The following is a 24,235-nucleotide window of genomic DNA, read 5'->3' on the forward strand; positions in this document are numbered from 1 at the left end:
CACAGGTATAGATAAAAACGTAAGACATACTAATGTGTTTGTATTGTTGTAATAAGTATATAACAATGAAGTTTTTTGATAATATAACATATAATGTACTTATATCGCTTTGCATTACTTTCTTAAATACATTTATATGTGTTTGTACATATACACATATATACATACACATACATACATATATATATAGAGATATATGTATATATTTTGTATGATTAAACTTATATGTACCGTTAAATTCAGTAAGAATTTTCCTCTTTATCGTAATATACAAACAAGCGATTCGGATTATCAATACACAGATCATGTATAATCAAAATTCTAAAAGCTTATCTAACGCTAGAGTGTATTACACAATATCACTATTAGAACTTTTACAGTTTGATACCTGTCTGGAAACAGTGTTTTATACGCTTTCCATTTTTTATTTTTTCCTTGAAAATAAATTTTTTGTACTTGTAAACATCAATTTCATAAGTAACGAACTTACATACGTGTCCCATATGTAAAGAAGCGATTCAATTTCAATCGAAACAACGGACAAATTAACGATAGTCCTTATAAAAAAATTCACCGACACTATTTGAGCAATTAAAAATTTACATTTTATGTGATGTGTTGTTCGTGTGAATGATTAACACATAAAATGATGTGCATAAAATCATTTTTTCTTGATCGTCGTTTTACTATTTTTTCTCGTTTATTTCATTTTACAGTTACGTGAATTTGGCAAATAGTTTCAATAATTTCATTTAACTTCGTTTTCTAGTAATGGAATAATATGGTAGCCAATATAAAGTATTATTTTCGAAGGGTGTGGTTATATATTGTACAAATACAACCCCAAATAGAAATACTGTTTCTTCTAAAGCCAAGTTAGATAAAGGTGCAGATTCAATGGCTTAATAAAAGAAGAGTAAACGTTCCTGAGCGCTTCCAGGCAACAGTCTCCAGCCACGTTTAATGTTTAAATATTGCATAATTGCTCGTGCACAAATCAGTACTCCTGTAATTTAAAATACATTATTATTATTTCTATAGGATAAATATTTTCAGTGTACACTATCGTTAAAGAGAATGTGGGAAACTTGAAAGGAGTATGTGCATAGAGGAAATATTGCTAGGGAGAAAAAGGGAAGAAAAGAATATATAGAAAGACAGGAAAAAGATATCTCAAAGCAAAGTGGGTACGAGGATGCGAGACTAGTATTTCAAAGAAATACAAACCAAATCCCATTATCAACCACCACAGCCATGAATTTTCATGAGAAGCAAGGTCGGTGGAATGTTTCACGATCAATGTCCATTTTGTCAATGACAAGCCGAAACCGGACAGTGCTCCGTATCGAGATGCGATCGTGTGACAGAAGCACATCAATAGTAAAAATCCGATCCAATTAAATAAAAATGCAACTGTAACAAATAAGAAACAATTTATTTAAGGCAACTGTCTGCTGAGGTGAAAGGATGTAACAACTTACCCAAAAATGCTGTAAAGAACATAAAATCGGTACCAAGCAAGCCACTTTCCGGATCGCCTTCTGCAGCTTCGGTGTCTATAGCGAGGATCGTTAACGGTTGCTGTGGTGCTCTAATGTTTCCTGGCTGCGAAGAGAACATAAATTAATACACTTGTATTGTTAACTTCTTTAGATCAGGGAGTTCCAACTTGTTCCCACTCTTCCCACAAAGTGAGATAAAGTTCTACGGCAACAGTGAAGTTTGAGAGTGGGGGAAGAAGCTAAGCGGGGAAGGTGCCGCATATGACTCGCTCGCTACAAGTTGGAACTCACTGTTTATATAAGCACAATTGTATCGGGGTACCATGTGTATTTGAGGATGGGGTTCTCCCTGTAAAGTTTTCTCACGCTGCACTTCCTCGTAACTGGGCAATTTGGTAGCTACTTCGTAAGGAGGCGGAGCTGAGAAATCTGCTTTGGGCGGAGGTATTTCTTCTCCGTCAGCCTGGAATAATAATCAACAAATAACAACCTATGCAACTATACATCCGTAACACTTAATAAAAATCAATCGTACCATTCTACATTCGTTGGATGTTTGTGCTGCGGCAATATTTCCCGAATGACTCAGAATGTCATTCTGCATAACAGATAAAGACACAGTTAAAGTAGGTATCTCGTTTTGACGGGATGGTTCCCCATTGGAATCATTATTTGTTTGTGGCGGCTGAAATCGAATGACAAATGCTTCGTTTAGAGGATGAGTCACTAAGAGAAGGGTGAAAAACGGTTTGATAAGGATGCGTTTATCAGGCAATTAGCAGGCAAACAGGAATTCGACTTTAATGGTTATACAACGTTCAGGTGATTAAAACGATGCAACGAAGCGAAACAATGTTGCATTGAAATTTTACGGGTAAGAACGAACGATTGACAATCGGCTGGAACAATGTTTCCTCGAGAACCTGTTCGCGCGAATGCACGTGTACGATTTGCGTCATAATACACGATAATATTATTTAGCCTATGTAATATGCGTTTATCAAACAAAAGATGCTCAGGCAGTCGACACAACCGATTGTAAACCAATCAGTAGTCTCCAAAATATTAGATACAGAAATTCTACGTCGTGATCGGTGCTATTTGTGAAACATACCATATTGTAACGAATATTATTATCCATCGCTCGCACGGAATACTGTGAAAACTACTGTCGAAAATGCTGTATTTATCCGTAACGTTGCTTTCTAAGCCAGCAAAAGTTCTTACAATCGATGGCTGACAGCTGGCTAGGCTGTACCGTCGTGACGGTAGACTTCGTCGTACTGTCACGTCTATTATTTCTATTACTTATCACACCTTCTCATATCTATAATTAACAAACAATACCAACCTATCGATAGATTAAATTTTATATTTCCCGTGTGTATGTGTATCGCAATTCATACATTTCAATTCAATTTAACATAATACAAAGATCAAAGTTAAGATAACAGCCGATTGGCTGCCGAGCGTCGTTGGAAACCAGCCCGTAGGACGGGAGTTTAACGAACCGGAATCCTCCTATACCGGAAACCCCAGATTTATAATTAACGATTTACCAATATCAGAATTCGTATGAAATACAGTATTATTTAATTGGTTAAGTTCACGTACGTATTTATTCAAGATCGTCGGTACGAATAATAAAAATGTAAACGATCAAAATGGACGCTCGCTTGACTCACGCGTTTTGGTGGGGGTAATTTGGATCACGTCGTCATGCACAAACGACGCTCTACTCGTCAGTCAGTCGCTTGCCGATCGTGACAGAAGACAGAGTGTTTTATAATGTCGGAAGTCTTCAAACTGGGTGATCTAGTATGGTGCGTACTTGCGATGTGTTGATTATCGAATGTTTCTCATAGAAAAGTGGAATCGGTATTCGAGTGGTTACTAATCGATTGTTTTGTGGATTTTCAGGGCGAAGATGAAGGGATTTTCGCCTTGGCCTGGCCGGGTAAGTGCGAGCTCCACTGCTAACGGTTAACTACACTTTTGCTTTGTACGCGCCACGAAGTCAAATGCGGCCATCACATTTGGCGGGAACACGTACCCCCGTAGCTTACCCCTGTTTTTTATTTTTCGAATAGCGAGTTTCGTTCTAGCCGCTTATCGACGCCACAGTTGGCCCGCATTGCATATCTCCCGCCACACCCGACCTTCGAATTCAAATTGGCGCGCAGACTACGAAAATATAACCTAAATCACGCTCCGTAATTTCATCACTTCTCCCACAATGTTCCGACACCGACTTTCGTGTTTACATTATGTACTCTTTACACCCGACGAACCTTCTTATCTTTTTTATTTCTTTCTCGAAAGCCGACACGTTGATCGTTCAATGTTGTGTTCGACTTTTCCGAAACCGAATATATAGTAGCGTTGAGCGCAATTCGCGCGCTAACTACGATTTCCTTTCCCGTACGAATTACTAAGGGTTTAATATTTCCATTTGATCATACTAGTTCGTTTAGTTCACTGTTTTACTTTGGTTTTAAATCGACGGAGAATAGGTACTGGAAATAACAGCTTGATTAGGAGTGTTATTTGTATTTGAATTTTTGGAGCTCACGAAAGTTGTGCGATCTTCGAGACGGGAAAACGGTAGTTTGTTTTAACTCTTATGTAGCCCCAACCAAAATGTTTAGATTATTTGAAAGCTTTTGTATTTAACATGTCTGCAGAAATTCTCATTTTAAGACCAGAAATTAATATATTAGAATGAACAAGAAGAAATTGTGTTGAAAGAAATGCAGTAAATGGGTACCTGGTTGGCTACACAAGAAAAAAATTACAAGAATGTTTGCTCGGTGGTTCTTCATTAAAAATTCTTTTTTATTAAGTAGATATAGTCCGAAATAAAATATTAATTTCCCTATGACATCCTAAGGTGTCGAATCCTTCAAAGGACTTAAAGAAACCGACCAATACTAAGAAGGGGCCAGTTCAATGCATATTCTTCTTCGGGACAAATAATTAGTAAGTTTGAATAATGTATTTCAGCTTACGCTTTTCCGGTTCTATCGAAAATAACCATGATATTTCTTATAGCGCATGGATCGAGGAGTCAAATATTAAACCATATCTTGAATACAAAGAGACTCTTATAAAATCTAGCAAGGCCGGTGCATTCAAAGATGCGGTAGAGGCAATAGAAGAGTTTATTGCCAATGGAGAGGTAAGTTGTTCAACGATAAAGATACAACAGATTTTGTATATGTTTACCTAACAATTATGAAAGAGAACATTTCCAAATAAAATCTATTACAATTCCATTCTTCTGTTTTACTTGTATCGTAGCGCGTAAACGAATTGCTAAGCTCTCATGATTTCTAAGTAAAATTAATTTTACTATGCAGCAATGTTATTTGCTCTAGGTGTTTGAGGATGGCTTAGATCCTGACTCCTTATTTGACAGACTTAAAGAAGAGAGTATGTCTAAGGAGAAGAGCGTAGTAAAGACCCCTAAGCCTCGTAAGGTTAGGTTCATATTATAAATCATAATTTTGTCATTGTTGTTTACAATGGTAGACTAGATTAATTGTACCAAGATGTACGGACAATACAAAGTAATTATCAAATTGTTGATTCAGGAAACACCGAAAACTAAGAGATTAGACACCACTGCAAGTGATGCTCGACGTCCAGCCAAAAAACAGCGCAGAGAATCGAGTACGAGTAACAGTAATAGAGTAGGCAGCATCAGCCCGGCGATGAACCATTCGACGCCTCTTAGAAAATCAGGATCGGCTCTCCTTGATAGGCCTGCAAATATTGCTAGACCTGTAAGTACATTTCACATATTATTTCATTAGTTTAGCAGATAGAATAACCTTTTTTTTTATCAGTATTGTACAATGAAAATAAAGCAATACCATTCGTTACCATCAGCCATATAATATTTTTTGTTAATGTAATTCTTTCTTGCCCCGAGTTAACTTTGTTTCTTCTGCTAGAAAATATATTGTTTCATTTTTGTTTATGGACAAAACACAGTCTCCTGGATTTTGTTCTGTTGTAAAATTACAATTTTTTGGTGTAACTTATAATAGCTGCGGATCTTGTTGATATGAAAACAGTAATTAAAGTATTCACCCTATAGTGTTTGTAGTAATGTAAAAAATACTATAAATACAGTTGGATAGATTTTACCATAAAAAATTGTACAATGTATATTTCTTTTCAATTTTTATTCAACATATTTTTTCATACTTATCAAATTTTATTGGAATTAATTTACGTCTACATGATCGAGCAATATTCTTTAAAAAATTAATTGCAATTTAATAGTACAAATTATTTTTTATTTATATTCAATATATTTTTTTATACGATTTAATTTTTTTTTCTGTGTACAATATTCTCAATTTTTGAAGCCTAATATTTTTTTAATTTTTTCACGTTCATGCCAATTTTATTTCACCGCTGTTAAACGTTGCATTTTTGAAAATTGACAATTGCTAAAATTTTTCGAATATATTCGATTCATCAGAGGATGTATCGTTAATATCTTGCTACCTTGCACGACAGGTGACACCGCCGCCTTTAGACGTGGAAACGTTATCGCAAACCCTTAAAGAGAAAAACATCCTTCCGTCAACCTTGAAATTTGGTTTCCTCGGTTTGGGTATCATGGGTAGCGGCATCGTAAAAAACCTGATCAACAGTGGGCACAGCGTAATTGTGTGGAATCGGACGCAAGAGAAGGTATGTACGACTCTTTTTTGTTCATGACTTGATACAACGATTAACAATAATCATATGCAACTGCAACAAATACGAGCAGTATTATAAAGAACACTGTCGTGTATTGATAACTCTAGAGAAAGCAAGATTTACCATTAATCCCGTGTAAATAATACAACTTAATTTTTACATAATTCTCTTGACATAGTTGAATATAAAAATCATTAAAAACCAGTGCCAGTGCCAGTAGAATTTCAATCAATTTTTCAATGAGCACAGGAGCAATGATTATAATACAAATAAAAATGGAGACTGGTGTAAAATATTTTACACGAAGGTGGCGCAACTAGCTTCATTATCATCTTGCTGCTGCACTGTCAGCAAGTGCAACGCGTCTCGTTTCTTCAATTTCGTCTTCGTTAAACGGTGTTAACGATGCGCGCTGATTTCTTGTTTCGTTTTCCAAATGATCCTTTCGAATGTAGGGTGGGGTGAATGAAAGGCACGTTGGCGAACAAACCCGTTTATTAACTGTAATTGTTGTCCTGTAAATTGAGCATGTATTCGAACGTGTTCTATCGGAAATGATAATCGAACGCGGAAAAAATGTAGATCGTTTGAAAACGGCAGGGCCGTGCGTGGCCATTTGAATTGTAAAATCATTCGACGGCTCGAACGCCTCGCGAGATGCGTATCTGATGGAAGTTTCGGGACTTTTTCTTCTGAGAATCCGTCACATAGAAAATCGTTCGTACGTCCACGAATTTCGGATCCGCGCGCAGAAATAGAAATAGAAAGAGTGCTTACATACACAGAGAGAACGCTTGAATTTACATTAACAATGGGGACATTATTTATACAGAAATAAAACCGTCAGAGAGGGTCAAAAGTAGTGTCACAATTCATTTCCTGTAAATTAAATCGTGATTTAAACAAATACAATTTTATATTCTATGTAAACGTGACTCCACTTTTGATCCACCCTGTACACGTCAGTGGCTCATTATTAGTGGAACGACCGACAGGGAACGATTCTTCATGAAATAATGAGTCGAAAGTTTACAATGTAATTTCCTCGCACGAGGGTCTGTTTTCGAGAAAATTTCGTTCGAATATTTGTAAAGCCCGCGAACAATCACGTGTAGGATTTTTCGAAGAGTTTCTCGAGGACAGAGTCTCGTTATTCGGAATTATAGTCTCGACTTCTCACTCATTTTTCCATTAATCGTCCCTGCGAGTGTACCGTTAATGATGAATCAGCCTGTATACACAGTCGCTCGCGGAAGAGCTTGATCAAGCCACTGGGATAATGAAGCGCTTTTCTTAAGACGGGTCTAACCATTTTATTTGACCTAGCATACATTTATTTTTTCCTCGCTGCGTCAGTACATATATTGTTTCACTTTAACGTACACGATCTTATTCAGCATAGAGAATTTTTTTCTTCTGCTAAACTGGTATAGACTGCAGATTTTATACTTTTATAATAGACGCAGTGCGGTGTAGTAGAATAGAATGATCAGATTGACAAAGGGTTGAATTTTAAAAACAAAATTTTTTGTGAAGTTCTGCTTGATGGAAAATTGAAATCTCCATGAACCTCCGCGGTCTATTGAACATCGATTTGAGCACTTGTATTTTTAACCGTCGTTTATTTGAGCAGCTGATATGTGAACATCACAGTGATTAGTTTTCTAGCTGAGCAAATCGCAGATGAATCGTTGTAATTAATTGTAATTTCACTTATTTGAAAGTTAGCCGATTAATTGGTTAAAGGCGAACACTTTCCTATCCGTGTGACTCGTGCAGATTCGCGAGCGACTGTATTCTTAAATGCTCATTCGAGCCGCGTCCGTAGCAGGCCCGAAATCATCAGATTACATAGACAGACGCGAATATCGTACAGTGGTATCGAATTATCGGAAAAGTTTCAAAGCGTCTTGAATTGCTAATCGAAAGTTCCATTAGCACTATACAATATTAAGTATGCACTTGAATGGATGATCCTCCGCCATTTTGTCGGCATAATCACATACGATTTCTGCCCCCCGTTAACACTGCGGAGTTCAGATACTAACTAAAATGGACAAGCTTATATTTACACGGATTTTAATTACGTCGAAGTAATTTTTCATAAAAGCGTTTCTATGTCGACAATCGTGAAATAAATAATTCAAAGTCCGTCATCTTGACGGCCACAACGATCCTAGTGTAACTATGGGAACTGAAAAGAGTTTCAAACTTCTCCGATAATCCCTTATAATTAATTATAATTTCTCTAGAACGCCTGGCGCGTTCACAGCCCGGAATCCTCCGCATTAGGGCCCTTAAGGGCTAGACTCGTTTCCAGGATTGCAATTTCTCGATAATGGAAAGATGGGGCTTTTCAGTAGTCAAAAGCGCTAGATAAAAGATCAAAGATCAATCTATCCCGCAATTGCCCTCGAAAATTTTCAAATTTGGACGCAGACGATTTTTTGCTATTAAAGGACCTATATTATGCAATAAAAATGGTACTTACTAATTTTTTCTAATACAGAGAATATGTAAATCTCAAATCAGACCAGAATATTTTCTAAATTTTTAATTTTTCCTTCGGCCTAAAATATTTCCATTTTATATGACTTTCTTAATTTTATCGGTATAAAACTGATATAACACCTCGTACAATAGTTCAGCAGTTTATTAAAATATTGGATACGTTTAGTAATTTATTGAATACAAATTTAATAATTCAACAAATATTTTGAAAAACCCCTTCTTTGCATTATCGAGAAATGAGAAGGCGCATCCCACACCCTCGCAATCCTGGAAACGAGTTTACCCCCTTAAGGACTCCCGAGTCCATCAGATGGGGCTTGAAATGGTTTAAAAAATAAACAGTTCTGAATAACAATTTTTAGCTTTACGAAACTTGATCCCCTAACACTAAACCCACCGGGCACTTTCTGCACCTGATACGTGTCGTACAAAAATAACAAGACTACATCCGATTTTGACACTTCCGATTATTTCTAGCTTATATAACAGCAACAAAAAAATTTTAGATTAGGTTCAGTGTTGAGGGAAGTTCCTTTTATTTTAAACAATATTGATCTTCAAGTCCCGCCCTCGGGGGAATGGAGTAGTATAACTACAGAAAACAATATTCGAAACGCCGCGATTGAAGGTACAGACACAATACAATGCATCACCTATACAATGCGTTATTATTTCGTCTGTAGTCTGTACGTAATAGTATGTGAGCTCATGCGACCTGATAGTAATTTGTCTGTACCTTAATCGACGCTTACGGCCTAGAGGAACTTCAGATCAAACCGACAAAAATTGTTATGCGGCTCGAGTAGTAACAAAACTAACTGTATACACAGTTAGGAGCATAACTGATTTAAATCAGAATAACTTCTTTATGAATGGAAAATTGTAGGAAAATTTTGAAAATTGAACATGTCGTTTCTGACATGTTCCACATGAACATTTCTTCTCTATTAAAATTATTAAAGAAAGAAACAATATTCTATTTGATTTCAACTTCTTGCTATCGACGTAGATAATTTTTTTTTATTTTGCAAAGATCCGCACGACTTCAATTTCTCTGTAAGGCTAGAAGAATTAGTTTAGTAAATGACGTTTAATAAATATGTTGAAAAAATGCATTTGGTCGGCATTATGAAAAAATAATAAAAATTGATTTTTACAACTTTTTTTTAGCTGGGTCAGTAACGAAAATGTCAAAGATGTGTTTTGTGAAGTCGTACGAAAATTTCATTGAAATTGGTTTACGGATTATAAACGATCAAAAGTGGTAAAAATTGCAATTCTTCGCGATTTTCGGCCTGTAACTGCCACATTTACCACTTTCGATCGTTTATAATCCGTAAACCAATTAACCAGTTTCAATGAAATTTTCGTACGAGTTTACAAAACACATCTTTGAAATTTTCGTTATTGGCCGAGCTAAAAAAGTTGTAAAAATCAATTTTTACTGTTGTTTTTCGCAATTCCGATCGACTGCATTTTTTCAACATATTTATTAGACGTCATTTACCAATCTAACACTTCTAGCCTTGCAGAGGAATTGAAGTCGTGCGGATCTTTGCAAAATGAAAATTATCTGCGTCGATGGCAAGAAATAGAAACCAAATAGAATGTTCTTTCTTCCCTTAATAATTTTAATAGAGGAGAAATCACATCTTGAAATGTCGAATTTTCAAAATTTTCCTACAATTTTGAATTTCAGCTACTCAATTTTCCTATAAATACATAAAGATCCGCAGTCTAGCGATCAGCAATGCTCCTAACTGTAGTGCACACACGTCACTGTTGATAACAAGGGCGACGAGTTTCGTCGTTTTCCGAGCGTGTTGCAGCTCTACGCTTGCTCCCTCACGCTCGCTCGCGCGCGCGCGCTATTTCAGCCCGCTGCCAGCTCCTGGCGAGAGAGCTGGCCAGCTGATAAAGTACGTCTGTCGCCAGCTAACTCATTTACCCAACAGCGGTAACGAGCGTTTAACGGTAACGATTAATCCCGCAGTCCGATTCGAGGATCGGAACTCTTGGACAGCATTATCAGTGAACAAACGCTTCGAGCTACCGGGCAGGCTCATTGTTTCCCAACAGAGACCCTGAAGAAGTCTACAGGGTTGTTAGAATCTCGGTACCTAATTATTATAGCTCGTTCGGCTTCAATTTGTCGTTTTATTAGGTTCTTACAGGAATACGGCTCGGCCGCTGTCGTAATAAATCGGATTTTACACATTTATTGCAGAAGCGAGCACGTGTAATTTCGAACAGTACAAATATTAGTAGAATTTGAAAATACTGTTATATCATTTTCAACCTATTTAACAGATTAATGGAGAAAATCAATTTCTATGTCACTCCAGTTTGTTGGAATTCTGGTAGAAAAATGTTATTCTTGCGTTAAGATCCGCAGTCTAGTCATAAATATGTTCTAATTTTAAGTAAAGGCTTTTTCGTAAGGAAAGTATTGAACGAATTCGTTCATTCGAGTACAATTTGTGTTTAAAATTGTGCTAAATCTAAATAAATGAACACTCATGTTTACAATCCAATATAGGGTCTTTATACTTTAGTGCTCACTTGGTGTTCTCAGAATTTCGTATCCAACAATTAGGTAGTTGGGATAATTCGATCATTGAGCCGCTCATTTGCCAAATTCATTAACTCCAGAGAATAATCAGTGGAGAAGCCTAGCAGCATCATTAAAAAGTTGTCTCACTTTTGCTATTCATTCGGCAAACTACCGAACGTTAAAAACATAAATTTAAGGATAATATTCTATTCATCGAAACTATTAAATAAAAATCAACCAAGCGTTTGATAACACTGTCCATCAAATTTCAACTTTTTTTATGTTTCCTAATATGTAAACATGTTTAAACAATCATAATGTGTTAATATTGGATATCACTGTATTCGGGAAAGTCTACAGAATCTTTTGCTGTAAAGAACAATTCAATATCTTTTATAATAACATCACAATATGTGATTAAACTTGAAAAATATGTGTTTTTTTTCAAAGCCATGTTTGTCAAAAATTGTGCGGCTAGGAGAAAAATTAAGGACAGATTCGGAATTACCGCAAAAAACTCTATAAGAATCACCGAACAGTAATTGTGGAATAAAGGTGTTGGACAGTGTAATCACGTTAGCCCTGAAGCGGCTCAAATTGGAATATCCGGCGACGTCTCTGTCATTTTGAGAGCCACTGTGTCAGCTGAGCGAGGACTTTGCGGTTTCGGCCTGACATTGACTCCGACGTCAGTGAAATTTGACGAAAAGGTCGTGCGCTCGGTTCAGGAACGCTTACACATTCTTTCGAACATCCTCGTTCTCTAATTTCCGAAACTATGAAAAAAGTGTACAGCTAGATAAAAGCGATATTCGAGGAAAAATAATGTCTAACCGAGGCTCCCTATCTCGCACTAAAAACTCGGCAGTTCCGATCGATAATACAAATTCGAGTTTCGCATGTAAAACAGCAACTTCCCTTCGAACAGTATCATAACTCGACCGTGTCAGATTTCAAATTGAAACATCGATCCAATGCACTACTTAAGAATATAACCGCAGCCAGAATCTAACATCACAGAAACTATCGATTGCCGGTGGCTTGTGCAGAACGAAACCACGTGGGCTTCAACGGCGAATATCATAAATTAAAACGTCTCGTCCTTGTGCGCGTACAAGTTCGCGAGGTATACTTGGAACTAACGATAGGGCACGGTAGCAAACACACTATGGGAATTATAAGAAGTTTGTTTTACTGGTTCCAGCGTGTATAGCATCTTCAGATTTTTAACTCTTAGCACTCGAATGACTTTGAGGCGCCACTAAAACTTGCTGTACCATTATTCACAATATTGTTTCCGTTATTAAATATGTCGGTATCTAATCAATTACTGAACATTTAGGTATAGTATGAGGTATTGTACCAATTTCGTATCCATAAAATTGAAAAAATTATGGGGAATGGAAATATCCTAGCTTGGAAGAAATGTTTAATTTTCGAGTTCAAATATCTCCAAGTGCAAAGGGTTAAGAATAGCTTGTATGTACTCTATGTAGGGTCTCGGTTGCTATCGTTGTGATAACATTTGTTGACGTGAACGTTGCTTTCGTTAGGTACCTCCAGAACTTCGGCAATTCGGCTGGGGAAACAATGACTATACTAGAATAAATGCAGCGTGGAAAGAAAAGAAAATGTCTTTCTTTGTTCGCTTGGGATCGGAGATTTTTAGCACCGAGCTTTCAAAATTGATTCAACTGGACATATTACTAGCAATATTCCAGCTTTATGTTATTTCCATGGTACTCCGGGGAAATACTTCTACTATTTCTAGCGTGGGTTAGGTTCGGGTGAATGAATTGTTAGAAACATGCTCTGCAACCAAGAGCTAGATCTTTCCTCATGGTATCGCGACGTTATCTATCACTCCATATCGTCGTTCTTGGGAATAACAACCATATAATAAACTAAAAAATGCATTGGGGGCATGATAAGTAGACCGCGGATCTTGATACGTTTATAGCAAAATTGAGAAGATATGAAATTCAAAATTGTTGAATAATTTTAAAAATTGAAGATGTTATACAGGGTTGGGTACCACTATCGCCATACTTGTTCACTGATTCGGTCAACGATCTCTCTATGCAGTCTTGTGTAGAATGCTACCTCGTATCTTCACTTTCAAGTATACACGTAAGCATAAACGCTCGATCCTCGAGACTATCTCTTACTTATCGCTGGGATCTATACTCGTTCGATCTAGTTCGATCGGCACTCTAGATCGAAAAATTCACGCAAACGAGACTCAATGGCGGTCGTCCATTCGACGAGCGACTGACCCATGTTCCGCGACAAGTCTTCTCGCGTACCCGTTCCGAGGGATGATAAAACTTTATCTCTACGAAGTCGATCCAAAAATAACGTCAACCACGATGCACAAGTTAAACTGCGTACAGACCGGGAACCTGGCATGCGAGATCGTCTTTCGACAATAAATGATGATAGTAAAAATTGCCATATCATTCTCCAAACAGTTTGAATATTATCAAATTCGTCTGTATTCTATAGACTGTAAAAAGCTCAACTGTTGTATGAGAAAACCGGTTCAATTCGATTTGCACAATGTAAAGAAGATAGCGTAGAATAAAAATGATCTGGGTTGTGAAAGAAATGTCTTGATTTTGGAATTAAACTCGATGCAATTTCCACTCCAGAATTCTTCGAGTATTTCATTCGGTCTAGAATATTTCCGTGTCACGTTGTCGCCTTTCTTACGGTGTTTGCTCAACGCTCAAAACAAGATAGAAAATCGTCGTTTCAAACGTCGTTCCGGGTTCTTATCTAGATATCCTCCACAGTCGAGACTGCCCGGTGCGGTCGAGCAAGTTTTATCATGCTACATCGTTCTTTTTGTAGAAATAAATTCAATCGTGAAACACAGAACAGAACTCGCTTTCCCACGTCGAGCTCATTATATCAAGCAGTGTAAACTTATGGAAATGTTACCCCTCTCGGATTTTCGTGAAATTGATATATGTTGTCAAGATAGGCGGTCTGTTTCAGTTTCTTAGATATTAAGAAAAATATTTTTGAAGTTTGAGTTAGGTCTGGGTTAGAGCATAACTGCACGTTTTATTACATATCATTCTCTATTATTATTAATAGAATTCTTCTGCCCTTTTTAATTGACGGAACACGTGTTTTAGGGTGGGGGAGGGACGCAGTCGCTACCTCTGCACCCGCCCCCGCCCCAGACGTAATCAAATTTCGAACTAACAGTTTTTCTTAATATCTAAAAAACTAAAAGAGACCGCCTATTATCTGTATCCGAAAATGTTGTTCAGAATGTTGACATTTATAACTAGACAGGGGATCTTTATGCAAAGTAAAAAATGTTTACCTGATTTGCAACAAACTGCAGCGACACAGAAATTTATTTTGCTTGTTAACATCTTTAGGTTGAAACTAATAAAACAGTATTTTTAAAATTTTCTAATGTTTTCACTGTTTTAAATTACACTTATTGATTTTTCTCATAAATGCATAAAACCCGCAGTCTATTTATAACACATTTCAATTTCATCAAAATCCGAAGACAATTTTGTTGAAAACAACAGCAATTCTAGAACCCGGAGAAAAATCGATGAATCCAAATCGAATGTCCGCGAAGTTCAGAAGCGTCGCGCGACGATTCAGGTGTGTACGCAGCTTCAGCCGATTTCTGCTCGCGGCTGGTGGGGACTAGAGAAGAATGGGGGAAAGAAGGGAAATAGAAGAAGAAAGGAAAGAAAATCGGAAACTCTCGGCGCGATACGATGCCGCTGCCGCGCCGCCTCGAATTCAAAGTTCCACGGATCGGGGAACGTAATTAGACGCGCGATTCTCGCACACGCGTCACGCTGCGTTGCTTTATAGGCTGTCGAGGATACAAGAAAATTTACTCGTCCCGCTATCTCGTTCGATGAAAAACACAATAATTGGACTGCGGATATCTCACGGGTTTTGGGTTTAAAAAATTTATTAGCGTGTCCTCCGACTGTCAATCCATCCAGAAAGCAAGCCCTCGTTCGTCCCTCGTGTCAATTTCAAATATTGTTCACTTATTCCGAATAAATAGTATGCGTTGTGTACATCCACTTATATTAGGTGCACGAAATGCGAACAATCTTAGTTTAAAGTTATCACACTTCGTATTTGAAGGAAATTTTCAAATGTATTATTTATATTTCCATCATATTGATTTCTTTGTTTCATAGCAAGGGACAAATGTAATTGGATAAAATGAGGGATGAGGGTGAACCGAGCCGTTCGTTTGCCAAAAATCGATCAACTGCGTCAAATGAAACATACAGAAACTTCACGAAACAGTGTACATTCGTTTTTCAAAGTTCTTTCAATTTCTTTCTCTCACGATCAGCGATATTTTCGTCTGGTTATCGGCAATGTTAGTCTGATAGATTCGTTTAGGAAAAGTTCAGTATTGATCGAGTGCTTTGGCAGTGAACTGTGAAAATTTCAGGAAAGGCGGTTCATCGTTTTGGCCCACGAACAGCTCGATCATCAAATTTACAATCTTCAAGTTTGGATTTCCCGATGGACGATGATAGTTCAGAAGCCGGATTCAAATTGATAGACACTACTTATTTACTCTAGTACAGCCCAACGGACTGAGTCCATGCAGCAGAAGCTTTGAAAAAATAGACTTCCTCTAAAAAAATAATTGAAATCTCGCTAGGTCCGCGAACGAACAGCCAGTACACTTGCACCTTCGACAGCGCGAGAAAGAAAATTGAGCCGGTGTGCACACATATACACTCGCACACGTACACACCGAGAGACAATTACATAACTTTGGTTGATGTTTATACTATATTTAGCGTTCCCATCGCACGCGATTACAATCAAGAATAACCGCCCGCAGTCGAAAAATAATTAGTCGTGATTCGTGGAGACCACCTGAGCTTCTTTGATATTAGTGTTCCCTCGCGAAACATTTATAATACATGTATCGTACATACGTGTACACGGTGTCTCCGAAATCGTCGCACAAAACCACGAATTCTACGTGCAGATACTAGTCGGAAAGAAAACGATCGTAACATTCTTTGAAGCTGGAATGCAATTTCAAAAAATTCCAGTTCGCGCATTAATTGAGCTTTATAGTATAGGATTTACGTATTGACCAGGAAAAAAGTCATGAAAACAAATTCGAAAGGCTCCAAAATTGTGAAATTATGTGATATGCGGCGTTCTTGCTGACAACCACAGATTTGTAAAAGACATTGAAGTTCCTCTAGAACAATGTAAGGTGGGATTTCTTCTTTCGAACCAATTCTGCCTGGTAGAATCATCGAAGGGGTTGCACCGCGATTTCAGAACTGCACCGCGTGCCTCGGCTCCACCGTTTTCCGTCTCGTTTTAATCACAGAGAGATGAAGCGCCGCCAGGTCGGCGCAGATAATGTAAAACGAACGAGCCGAGTCCTCCCTGCCGGATGAAAGTTTAAAGATTATCTGAGCGAGTTATAAGCTATCGTCGACCGGAACGGAACGGTTGTCCGACTTCGAACCCGCTCGCGTTGCTCCGATTCGTTCCCGTTCCAACTATTACGGAACATGGTCTCCTTTATTTTCTTTCTCTCGAACCTTCCAGAAACTTCCGGAAGTTTTATCCAAGAACGGTAGCAGCAGCTGGTATCATCGCGCAGACACACGCATACACACCTAGGGTGGGAAAGAAATCGTCACGCACTCGATGGCTTAGGCTGTCTGAACGACAAATTGCGGAGTCGTTATAGTTCGAATATTCTTCCATTTAACGGCCGCGAGACGGTTCTCGCGTTGCAAAGTTTTCCCAGAAACAAGTTCGAAGCTAATCTCGGAAGACTAGACGAACAAAGCGCGTGTCTAGAAACCGAAAAGAAAGATTGCCTATCTTAGAAAGCCGATCGAGATTCCCGAAAAGATCTTCTGGGTGGACGATGCCGGGTTTCTCTAATCTTCGAATCGGAGAGCTATCTTCGCTTCAGATTCGATTATGTCTCCTAGCTAAATGATTATCGTTGGATGTGTCGTTGGACGTGGTGCGTTTAAGTACGGTTCCTTCGCTTGGAATGACGTGTGTCTGTTTTTTTAAATAATTAGATATATATTTCTATCGTTCGAACAAGTTCCATTTTTCGCTAGACAGGAAACAGGTTTGAAAGAAGCGTGTCTCGAGGTTGCGCGACCGGATATTAGAGGATCTAAGCGTATCCAGAAAGTCGCACGGCGCTCGCCGAGAGCGAAAGAAAGCGCAGAAAGTTGGATTTCAACGGAAAGCGACGGGAGACCACTGTTTTTCTTTTATGGCTGATAGATCTCGGTGGTCGGGCGAGAGGTCGGGCATCGATCAGTCGGTTTTTTTGGTAAATCGTGTATCTCGACGACACGTGCGTGTCCCGGTTTTTCTTTTTTCAGTCTTTCGCTCGCTCTTTCTCTCTCTTTTTTAACAATGAGGATCCGCGCGAGCCTTGTTCTCTCGCGTCCTTGAAAAATTGACAACTAGGCGGAAATCGCTGCTCGAGTTATTACCTTCGGCGATGTTGGCTCTCGTTATTTGGCAGTAACGCTACATCCTCTCGCTCGTGTCTCTCTCTCTCTCTCTCTCTCACTCACTCACTCACTCATTTTACCGCAATCAGTATACTCCGGTTGATCATCGTGGATCTTTCGCGCGCGATCAGCTAGACGGGTCCGAAGATCGTTCGCATACATTCTTATCCATCGTGGATCTTCGCGTGTGATAGATACAACAGAGACTCATTCTCAATGTCGGCGGACAGGTTGCAAGGTCGTGTTCGATGATCGACCGGTGAGGAGTCCTTGGAAACTGTCCGCGAATTTTTTTTGTTTGGTTTTCTGTAGGTACACACACGCGCGCGCGCGATTCACCGGATGTCTTCGGCTAGGACGTTCTCCTACAGTCTCTTTTTCCTACGTCCACACTTACCGGGTGTAGAGGCACTTCTGTGTTCACACATGTTCGGCCTCATGCCTTGTCGATTCAGCTTGGCAGTGCGGATCCCAGATCCACGATCAGTTTCGACAACGAATTCGAAACTGTCTCTCTCTAGTCCTTTAACAGCCTTCTAACTCTCTCTCTCTCTCTCTCTCTCTCTCTCTCTCTCTCTCTCTCTCTCTCTCTCTCTCACACACACACACACACGCACACACAGACACACACAGCCTTGATCGTCCTCATATAGTTTAGAGCTTGGTCTCGCGCGGCAGGTCCGGCATGCTGGTGCTAGGTGCGAGAAAATCGAGCGTTTCCGCGGGTTCCTTAGGCTGTCTTCCTGGTATCAGGTCGGTGCTCAGGCCCCTGAAGACAGACTTGACATGATCCGCGTCCCTGTACACCGACAAAGAGCTACCATCCTCGTCGATACTGCGCAGCATTAGAGGATGCGGCATAATCCCGTTCATCAAAGGTGGCGGCGGACCAGGGTCCTCAATATAATTGATGTGGATCCCTTCGAGGATGTTCCCGCAACCGTGCGGGCTTACCGAGGACAATTCCGTCGGTGTATAGTACTCGCTGTTGACGTCTTCGAGGCTGGCACCGTTCGCCAGGTCGATGATCTTCGCCTTGAAGTACGCGTCCACTCTTACCGACGAGCCGCCGCCGTCGTCCTTCGCGTCGAACACCATCGAGTCGCTTTTGCCGCAGCTACCGCTGCGACAGTTGTCGAAGTAGAAGCTCGGTAGGTTCTCCAGCACCTTGTTCAAGGTCTGCTGCTGGTACTTGTAGCTCTCCCGGAGGCGCAGCACCTGGTGTGCGCTGAACTTCCGGATCTTGTTCCTCTGGAAGACGTAGTTCTCGCGCACCCAGTTCAGCTGGCTCGTCGAGTAGTCCCGCGCCTTTCTCACCTGTTTGCCAGACAGAAACAACTACTCTTTCAACCGCTCCTCGTGATAGAATCTTGGAACAGGGTTAGGCTAACTTTGTGGAGGATCCTGTGGCACAGGAGAGAGAGGGTCTAGCTAGGTGCTACTTGAAATCGTTGTTGTCTTTCTCGATATTTTGTCAGACTTGTACTTGAGAACGTACTCTACTTGTTTCTTGCGTCGGTGGTCGGACTATGTACAATGATGCTACCGTTGCGAGACACGTTGGAACGTTCGATTAGGACAATGCTGTTCAGTTACGGGTTAATTTAGCGATGCTATTCGAATTAGAGCGGAGTGGGGAAAGAAAGATTGTCGTTTGTCTCGTGCCGATGATCGTTCTCGATATAATCTGCTGTCGATCGCTGAGCCACTGTCTTCGATCAATAATGACAGCAAGTGCGATGGATACATGTAACGTTGACGCCGATAATATATGTTTATGTCCGGAGGAGTAAAAGAATTGGGATAGTAGTATTTCGAAAATGCGTTAAGATCTTCCGAGATGTGAACCGAACGTCTGAGAGGTTATCGATTTACCTGATCGTAATACTGATCTCTGAGGGTCGTCAGGTGGCTCGTGCCATAATCCCTTATATCCCTGATATGCCTCATCTGACCTTCATAGTTGTCGCGTATCCACTCGACCTGCTGGGCGCAGTTCTCTTTGATCCGGTGCACTTGCTGCGTGTAGTTCTCGCGCAGTTTCTCCAGCTGTTGGCTCTTGTACTGCTCGATGCTGTCCAGCATCTGGTAGATCTGTTTAGCCCGGGGCGTGGAGCCGACGTGCCTACAGCACGAACACCAATTCAAGCAGCCGCACCTGTAACAAGGAGAGAAAGAGTCCTATCATTGATCGCTGCTCGATAATAGGGCTGTTATTATTTTCCTTCGAAGGTGATGAGAATCGAATTTTCAACGCCTGGAAATTCGAACCTCCGCAGCCAATTATTAGAGGATTAAAAGAAACGGAGTTTCGGAACTTTGAACTTCAAAATTTCGCTGCTAAGTTATAGTTGGCCCAATCACATACGTTCATACATTTCGAAAAATACGCCACCACAGCTAAAAGATTGATTAAGTTACAAAACTTCATACGATTCGAAGGCTTCGACACTTGGTGCACTTCGAAGTTCCCTTCGTTCCTTCGAATCTTCGAAGAGTCGAGGAATAAACGAAGAAAGATAGATAGAGAAGATGCGCTTACCTGACAAGAAGGTAGCGCAGCAGCTGTACCAGAAGCGTTAAGAGTAGAAACACGATGGCGCACGCGGCGCCGACCAGGATGCTGAGGATCTTGATTTTGTGTAACGTGATCGGATTCATCTGCAAACTAACATAGGTGGTCGCGTTGGCGATCGGATTGCCAGCGAAACACTTGTATTGTCCAACATCCTGCCTGAGCAACGTGGCGATGTACAAAGATCCATTCTCGAGGACGCGAACGCGACCATCGTCAACGAACGGCACGCTTTGTTCCCAGCCGTGTACCGGAGGATGTTCGACAAAAGCGTCGGGAAAAGCTGGGTCTGGGTTCCAGTGGAGTACCTGGAGCTTCGGCGTGACCCACGTCAAGGACGGCGTGGGATTGCCGTTGAACTCGCACTCGAGCAGTACCGGGTGCAACAATAGATGTTGTTGCTCGGGCGTCTTGTACGCGAGGATCGGCGCGGTGCAGTTCAAATAACGCAGTGTGTCGAACATGCCGGCGGCAGGGTCGAACTCGTCGTCGTCGCCGCAACGAAAACCGCTGCGGAACGCGGTCCGCAGGTGTTCCTTGCTCTCGGCCCATTTCACGAACCAGAACATACGACAGTCGCAGGCCCATGGGTTCCCATGCAGCTGTAGCTCGGTCAAGGAGGACAGCTGCGCGACATTCGCCGGAAGGAAGGTCAGATTGCTGTCACGCAGATCGATCTTGCGAAGGGCAGGCGTGCGATCGAGAGCTCGCCGCGAGATCTCGCGGAGAGGGCTGCCGCTGATCTCGAGAGTCTGCAGCTCGTCCAATCCTTTGAGGTCGTCGTTACGGAGGATCTCAATCTTGGCGCCGGACAGTAATAACGTGTGGAGCTTCTTGACGGGTCGCCACAAACCGTCCGGAAGCACGGTGATCGGCAAATGTTTCAGATTCAACCACCTCAGGTTCGACAGACTGTTAAAAGTCGCGCCGGATAGACGGCTGATCGGATTCCCTTCGAGATCTAGACGTTGCAGCGACAATAGATCGTTGAATAAAACACGCGGTACCGTCTCTATCTCGTTGTTCGCCAGCTCCAGTATCTTGAGCTGCGTTAGCCCCGAGAACAAACGGGGAGGAAGTTTCGTGAGCCTGTTGCCGGACAAGTTCAGCTCCTGAAGCCGCTTGTTCGGCCGAAACGTGTGGTCCGGCAACGACACCAACAGATTGCTGGACAGATCCAGCCGGACCAGCCCCTTCGATGGGGCAAACGTTTGAAAGGGAAGCACCGACAGCCGATTACGCGACAAACCGACCACCTCGAGGCTGTCCAGATTGTGGAACAACGATCGAGGGATTACGGTGAGCCGGTTGCCGGTGAGGTTCAGGTACTGAAGTTGGCGCAACGGATGGAAGACGTCCGACGGCAATTCCGCCAGCCTATTGTCACCTAGGTTCAACAGCTCGAGGAACGTTGTCGCGCGAAACACGCCTGACTCGAGCCGCTCGATCCCGCTCGATATCCACACGAGGCTCTTCAGCCATGTCGAAGATTCGAGAGCGACCACCGGTATCGTGGACGCTCGAACGTTTCTCAACGCGACGTTCACCGCCTGCCGCGGCAAACCTAGCCCTAGGAAGCTTCGATCTTTGCATAATAAACTCCTGCTGTTGTCCACGCACTCGCAACCCGTCGCACATTCCGTTAGCGACTCCGTAGACGTTGTTGATTCTAAGGAAGGCAGATGATCCTGCGTATCCGCGACGTAACCGCGTACCGTAACCAGCAGAACGATTAACCACCACCACGGATCCCACACCGAAACCCGCTCCCTCATCCCTATGAGCTGTTACGTGACGATTTTCACGCATACAACCAACAACTCCCATGTCCTGATCACTGGTGATCCTCGCGTGCGATCCTAGATTGCAAGCTGTTCTCTTCTCTGGTGTATCTTTTCTTCAAGATCCTCTTCTTCACGATTTAGTCCTGCACTTTCACTCGCACGCACGGCTGGTCCTCGCGACCCAGCAGAGAGAACAGGCGACGTATCCTTGGACCGGTCGTCCTTTCGAGTCCCGCATCACCACGTGGTTACCATCGGGAACCCGTGGCTCTACAAAACAGATCGATCGATTTTCCAAAAAAGAGGAACACAGATAGCAGTACTCCTCTCCTCGTTGCTATCTACCTACCAAGGATCAAAGCCGCGAGGCGCCGACACGGCGCGTCTCTGTGTATGTGTTGATTATATGTGTCTCTCAGGGTATGTGTCAGCGGGTGAGATATCGTGTGCGTGTCTCTCGGCCGCGGACAATGGCGAGAGACACACGGTGTGTTTGTGTCTTTCCTCTGTTGTGTGCCCCTTTCTCTCTTGTCTCTCTCTCTCTATCTTTTTTGGTGTTTAACCGGCCGCGAGAAATCCGGCCCAGTGTCTTATGGACGTACCGAGGTTGCCGATGGTCTCTTCGCTGATGGCGGCGGCAGTGCTGCTGTGCTCGTGTCGAGCCGGTAACATAATTGTGCGCGCTCTAATGGAACGACCGCGGTACAGTGTCCCGAAAACTAGTTTGGACGAGATGACGATGACAACAAGGGCGACACGGGGACGATGATATCAGGATGTCTCTCCCTCTTCGTGGTCAACATACAAACGGGCTCAAAACGCACAACAGCGATCACGATCAAGAGCTACCAGCCGCGTGAAAGAACAGAGGCCGTACGCACATACGCCGGCCACGCATGCACACCGAAGGACCACACGTTCAGAGACACACACACACACTCTCTCTCTCACACACACACACACACACAGGCACGCACCCTCGCGCAAATTACACCGACGGTGTACCACCAACGGCCTGTGTGCTGACTCTCTTTTCACGAATCCTTTTGGTGTCGTGTCTTATCTCGCAGTCCTCTTTCTCGTTTCTCCTCTATCGAGGTCTCTCTCCCTCTCTAGCGTTTGCTCTCTCTCTGTTTCTCGCGATCGTTCTCTGTCTGTCACCCCGTGCGTGCACCGTTCTGTCTGTGTGTGTGCCGCAGCGATCAGTGGTGTTAGTTTGTTCCGCGTGTCACATGACACACTCGGACATCGCGACACGACCAGCGTCGTCCGTCGCGTGTCAAAGGCAAAAACTGACTGCGAGAGAGGAGCACGGCACGGCCGATTCTCGCCTCTCCTCGTGGTGCTGGCGAGCTGTAGCGGCGCTCGGAAACGCGGCAACGTCGCACGGAACACCGAGGGAGCCGCGCCGACGCAAAACGACGTCGTTGCTGACTGCCTGCCGCCTGCCTGCCTTGCCTCCTGTCTGTTAGCCTGCCTGCCTGCTTGCTTGCCTGACTGGCTGCACCTCGCAACAGAACCGAAATGGGAACCTACGCACGGTGCACTGTTCCCTGGAAACCCGTTTTTCCCGGCCGAAATTCAATTTTTCGTGTCTCATATTTAAAACAAATCTCGTACACGTTGATCGATCACCCTTCAAACCTTCGAAATTCGAAATTGTAGCCGTTTTAGGTAATTGTGTGCGTGGGACCATCACTCATTCATGAGTACACATCACTACATTCATGAGTAGACAGCGGATCTTTATGCGAAATATACATCATTTGCATGGAAATGAAGCTAAATGAGAATTTATTTCTTATGTAATTGATTATAATCGATCGAAAATAACGTCTTCATAGTTTTACATTTTGTAATATCTTTACTGTTTCAAGCTTCACCTACTCATTTTTGTCGTGAATGCATAAAATCCACTGTCTATTCATGACACAGGCTATCACATTGAAAATTCGTTTTAAATCGTGAGACACCCGGTGCATTCTGCCGACCGGTCAAATCAGGGTATGTACCTGGAATCTTTACAATCGTGTTGTTCTGTCCATTGTCTGCTTTTGTCATAC

The 24,235-nt window shown here is 41.8% G+C and overlaps 3 protein-coding genes across 5 annotated transcripts in view; 1 reads left to right on the top strand and 2 right to left on the bottom strand.

Moving 5' to 3' along the window:
• Window positions 1–20: 20 nt before the first annotated feature.
• Ndfip (Nedd4 family interacting protein) lies at window positions 21–2,783 on the bottom strand. 2 transcript variants are annotated; one of them, XM_076426732.1, is made up of 6 exons: window positions 2,617–2,783; window positions 2,038–2,100; window positions 1,825–1,965; window positions 1,482–1,605; window positions 1,228–1,413; window positions 21–1,006 (listed from the first exon to the last, which is right to left on the bottom strand). In XM_076426732.1, exons 1-6 carry the CDS (start codon window positions 2,641–2,643, stop codon window positions 903–905), a joined length of 645 nt encoding a protein of 214 aa, XP_076282847.1. In that variant the 5' UTR covers window positions 2,644–2,783; the 3' UTR covers window positions 21–902. The 2 variants fall into 2 exon arrangements, with proteins under 2 accessions (XP_076282847.1, XP_076282845.1); XM_076426730.1 differs by having other exon boundaries at window positions 2,038–2,187; window positions 2,617–2,781.
• Window positions 2,784–3,204: 421 nt separating this feature from the next.
• Ndf (Nucleosome-destabilizing factor) overlaps window positions 3,205–24,235 on the top strand; it is a 51,935-nt gene continuing 30,904 nt past the window's right edge. Inside the window, exons 1-7 of one of the 2 annotated variants that reach the window (XM_076426722.1) lie at window positions 3,205–3,325; window positions 3,423–3,459; window positions 4,393–4,481; window positions 4,554–4,680; window positions 4,880–4,981; window positions 5,096–5,287; window positions 6,033–6,209. In XM_076426722.1, coding sequence (XP_076282837.1) covers window positions 3,291–3,325; window positions 3,423–3,459; window positions 4,393–4,481; window positions 4,554–4,680; window positions 4,880–4,981; window positions 5,096–5,287; window positions 6,033–6,209 — 759 coding nt within the window. In that variant the 5' untranslated portion in view covers window positions 3,205–3,290. The remainder of the gene's footprint in view (window positions 3,326–3,422; window positions 3,460–4,392; window positions 4,482–4,553; window positions 4,681–4,879; window positions 4,982–5,095; window positions 5,288–6,032; window positions 6,210–24,235) is intronic. The other variant, XM_076426723.1, reaches the window with a different exon arrangement.
• Window positions 11,292–23,527, bottom strand: LOC143210141 (uncharacterized). Its single transcript, XM_076426721.1, has 4 exons — window positions 22,522–23,527; window positions 20,356–22,442; window positions 19,689–19,971; window positions 11,292–19,130 (listed from the first exon to the last, which is right to left on the bottom strand). The coding sequence occupies exons 2-4, from the start codon at window positions 22,161–22,163 to the stop codon at window positions 18,468–18,470; spliced, it is 2,754 nt and encodes a 917-aa protein (XP_076282836.1). The 5' UTR covers window positions 22,164–22,442; window positions 22,522–23,527; the 3' UTR covers window positions 11,292–18,467.

This window comes from Lasioglossum baleicum, chromosome 6 (assembly GCF_051020765.1).
Source record: "Lasioglossum baleicum chromosome 6, iyLasBale1, whole genome shotgun sequence".
NCBI lineage: Eukaryota > Metazoa > Arthropoda > Insecta > Hymenoptera > Halictidae > Lasioglossum > Lasioglossum baleicum.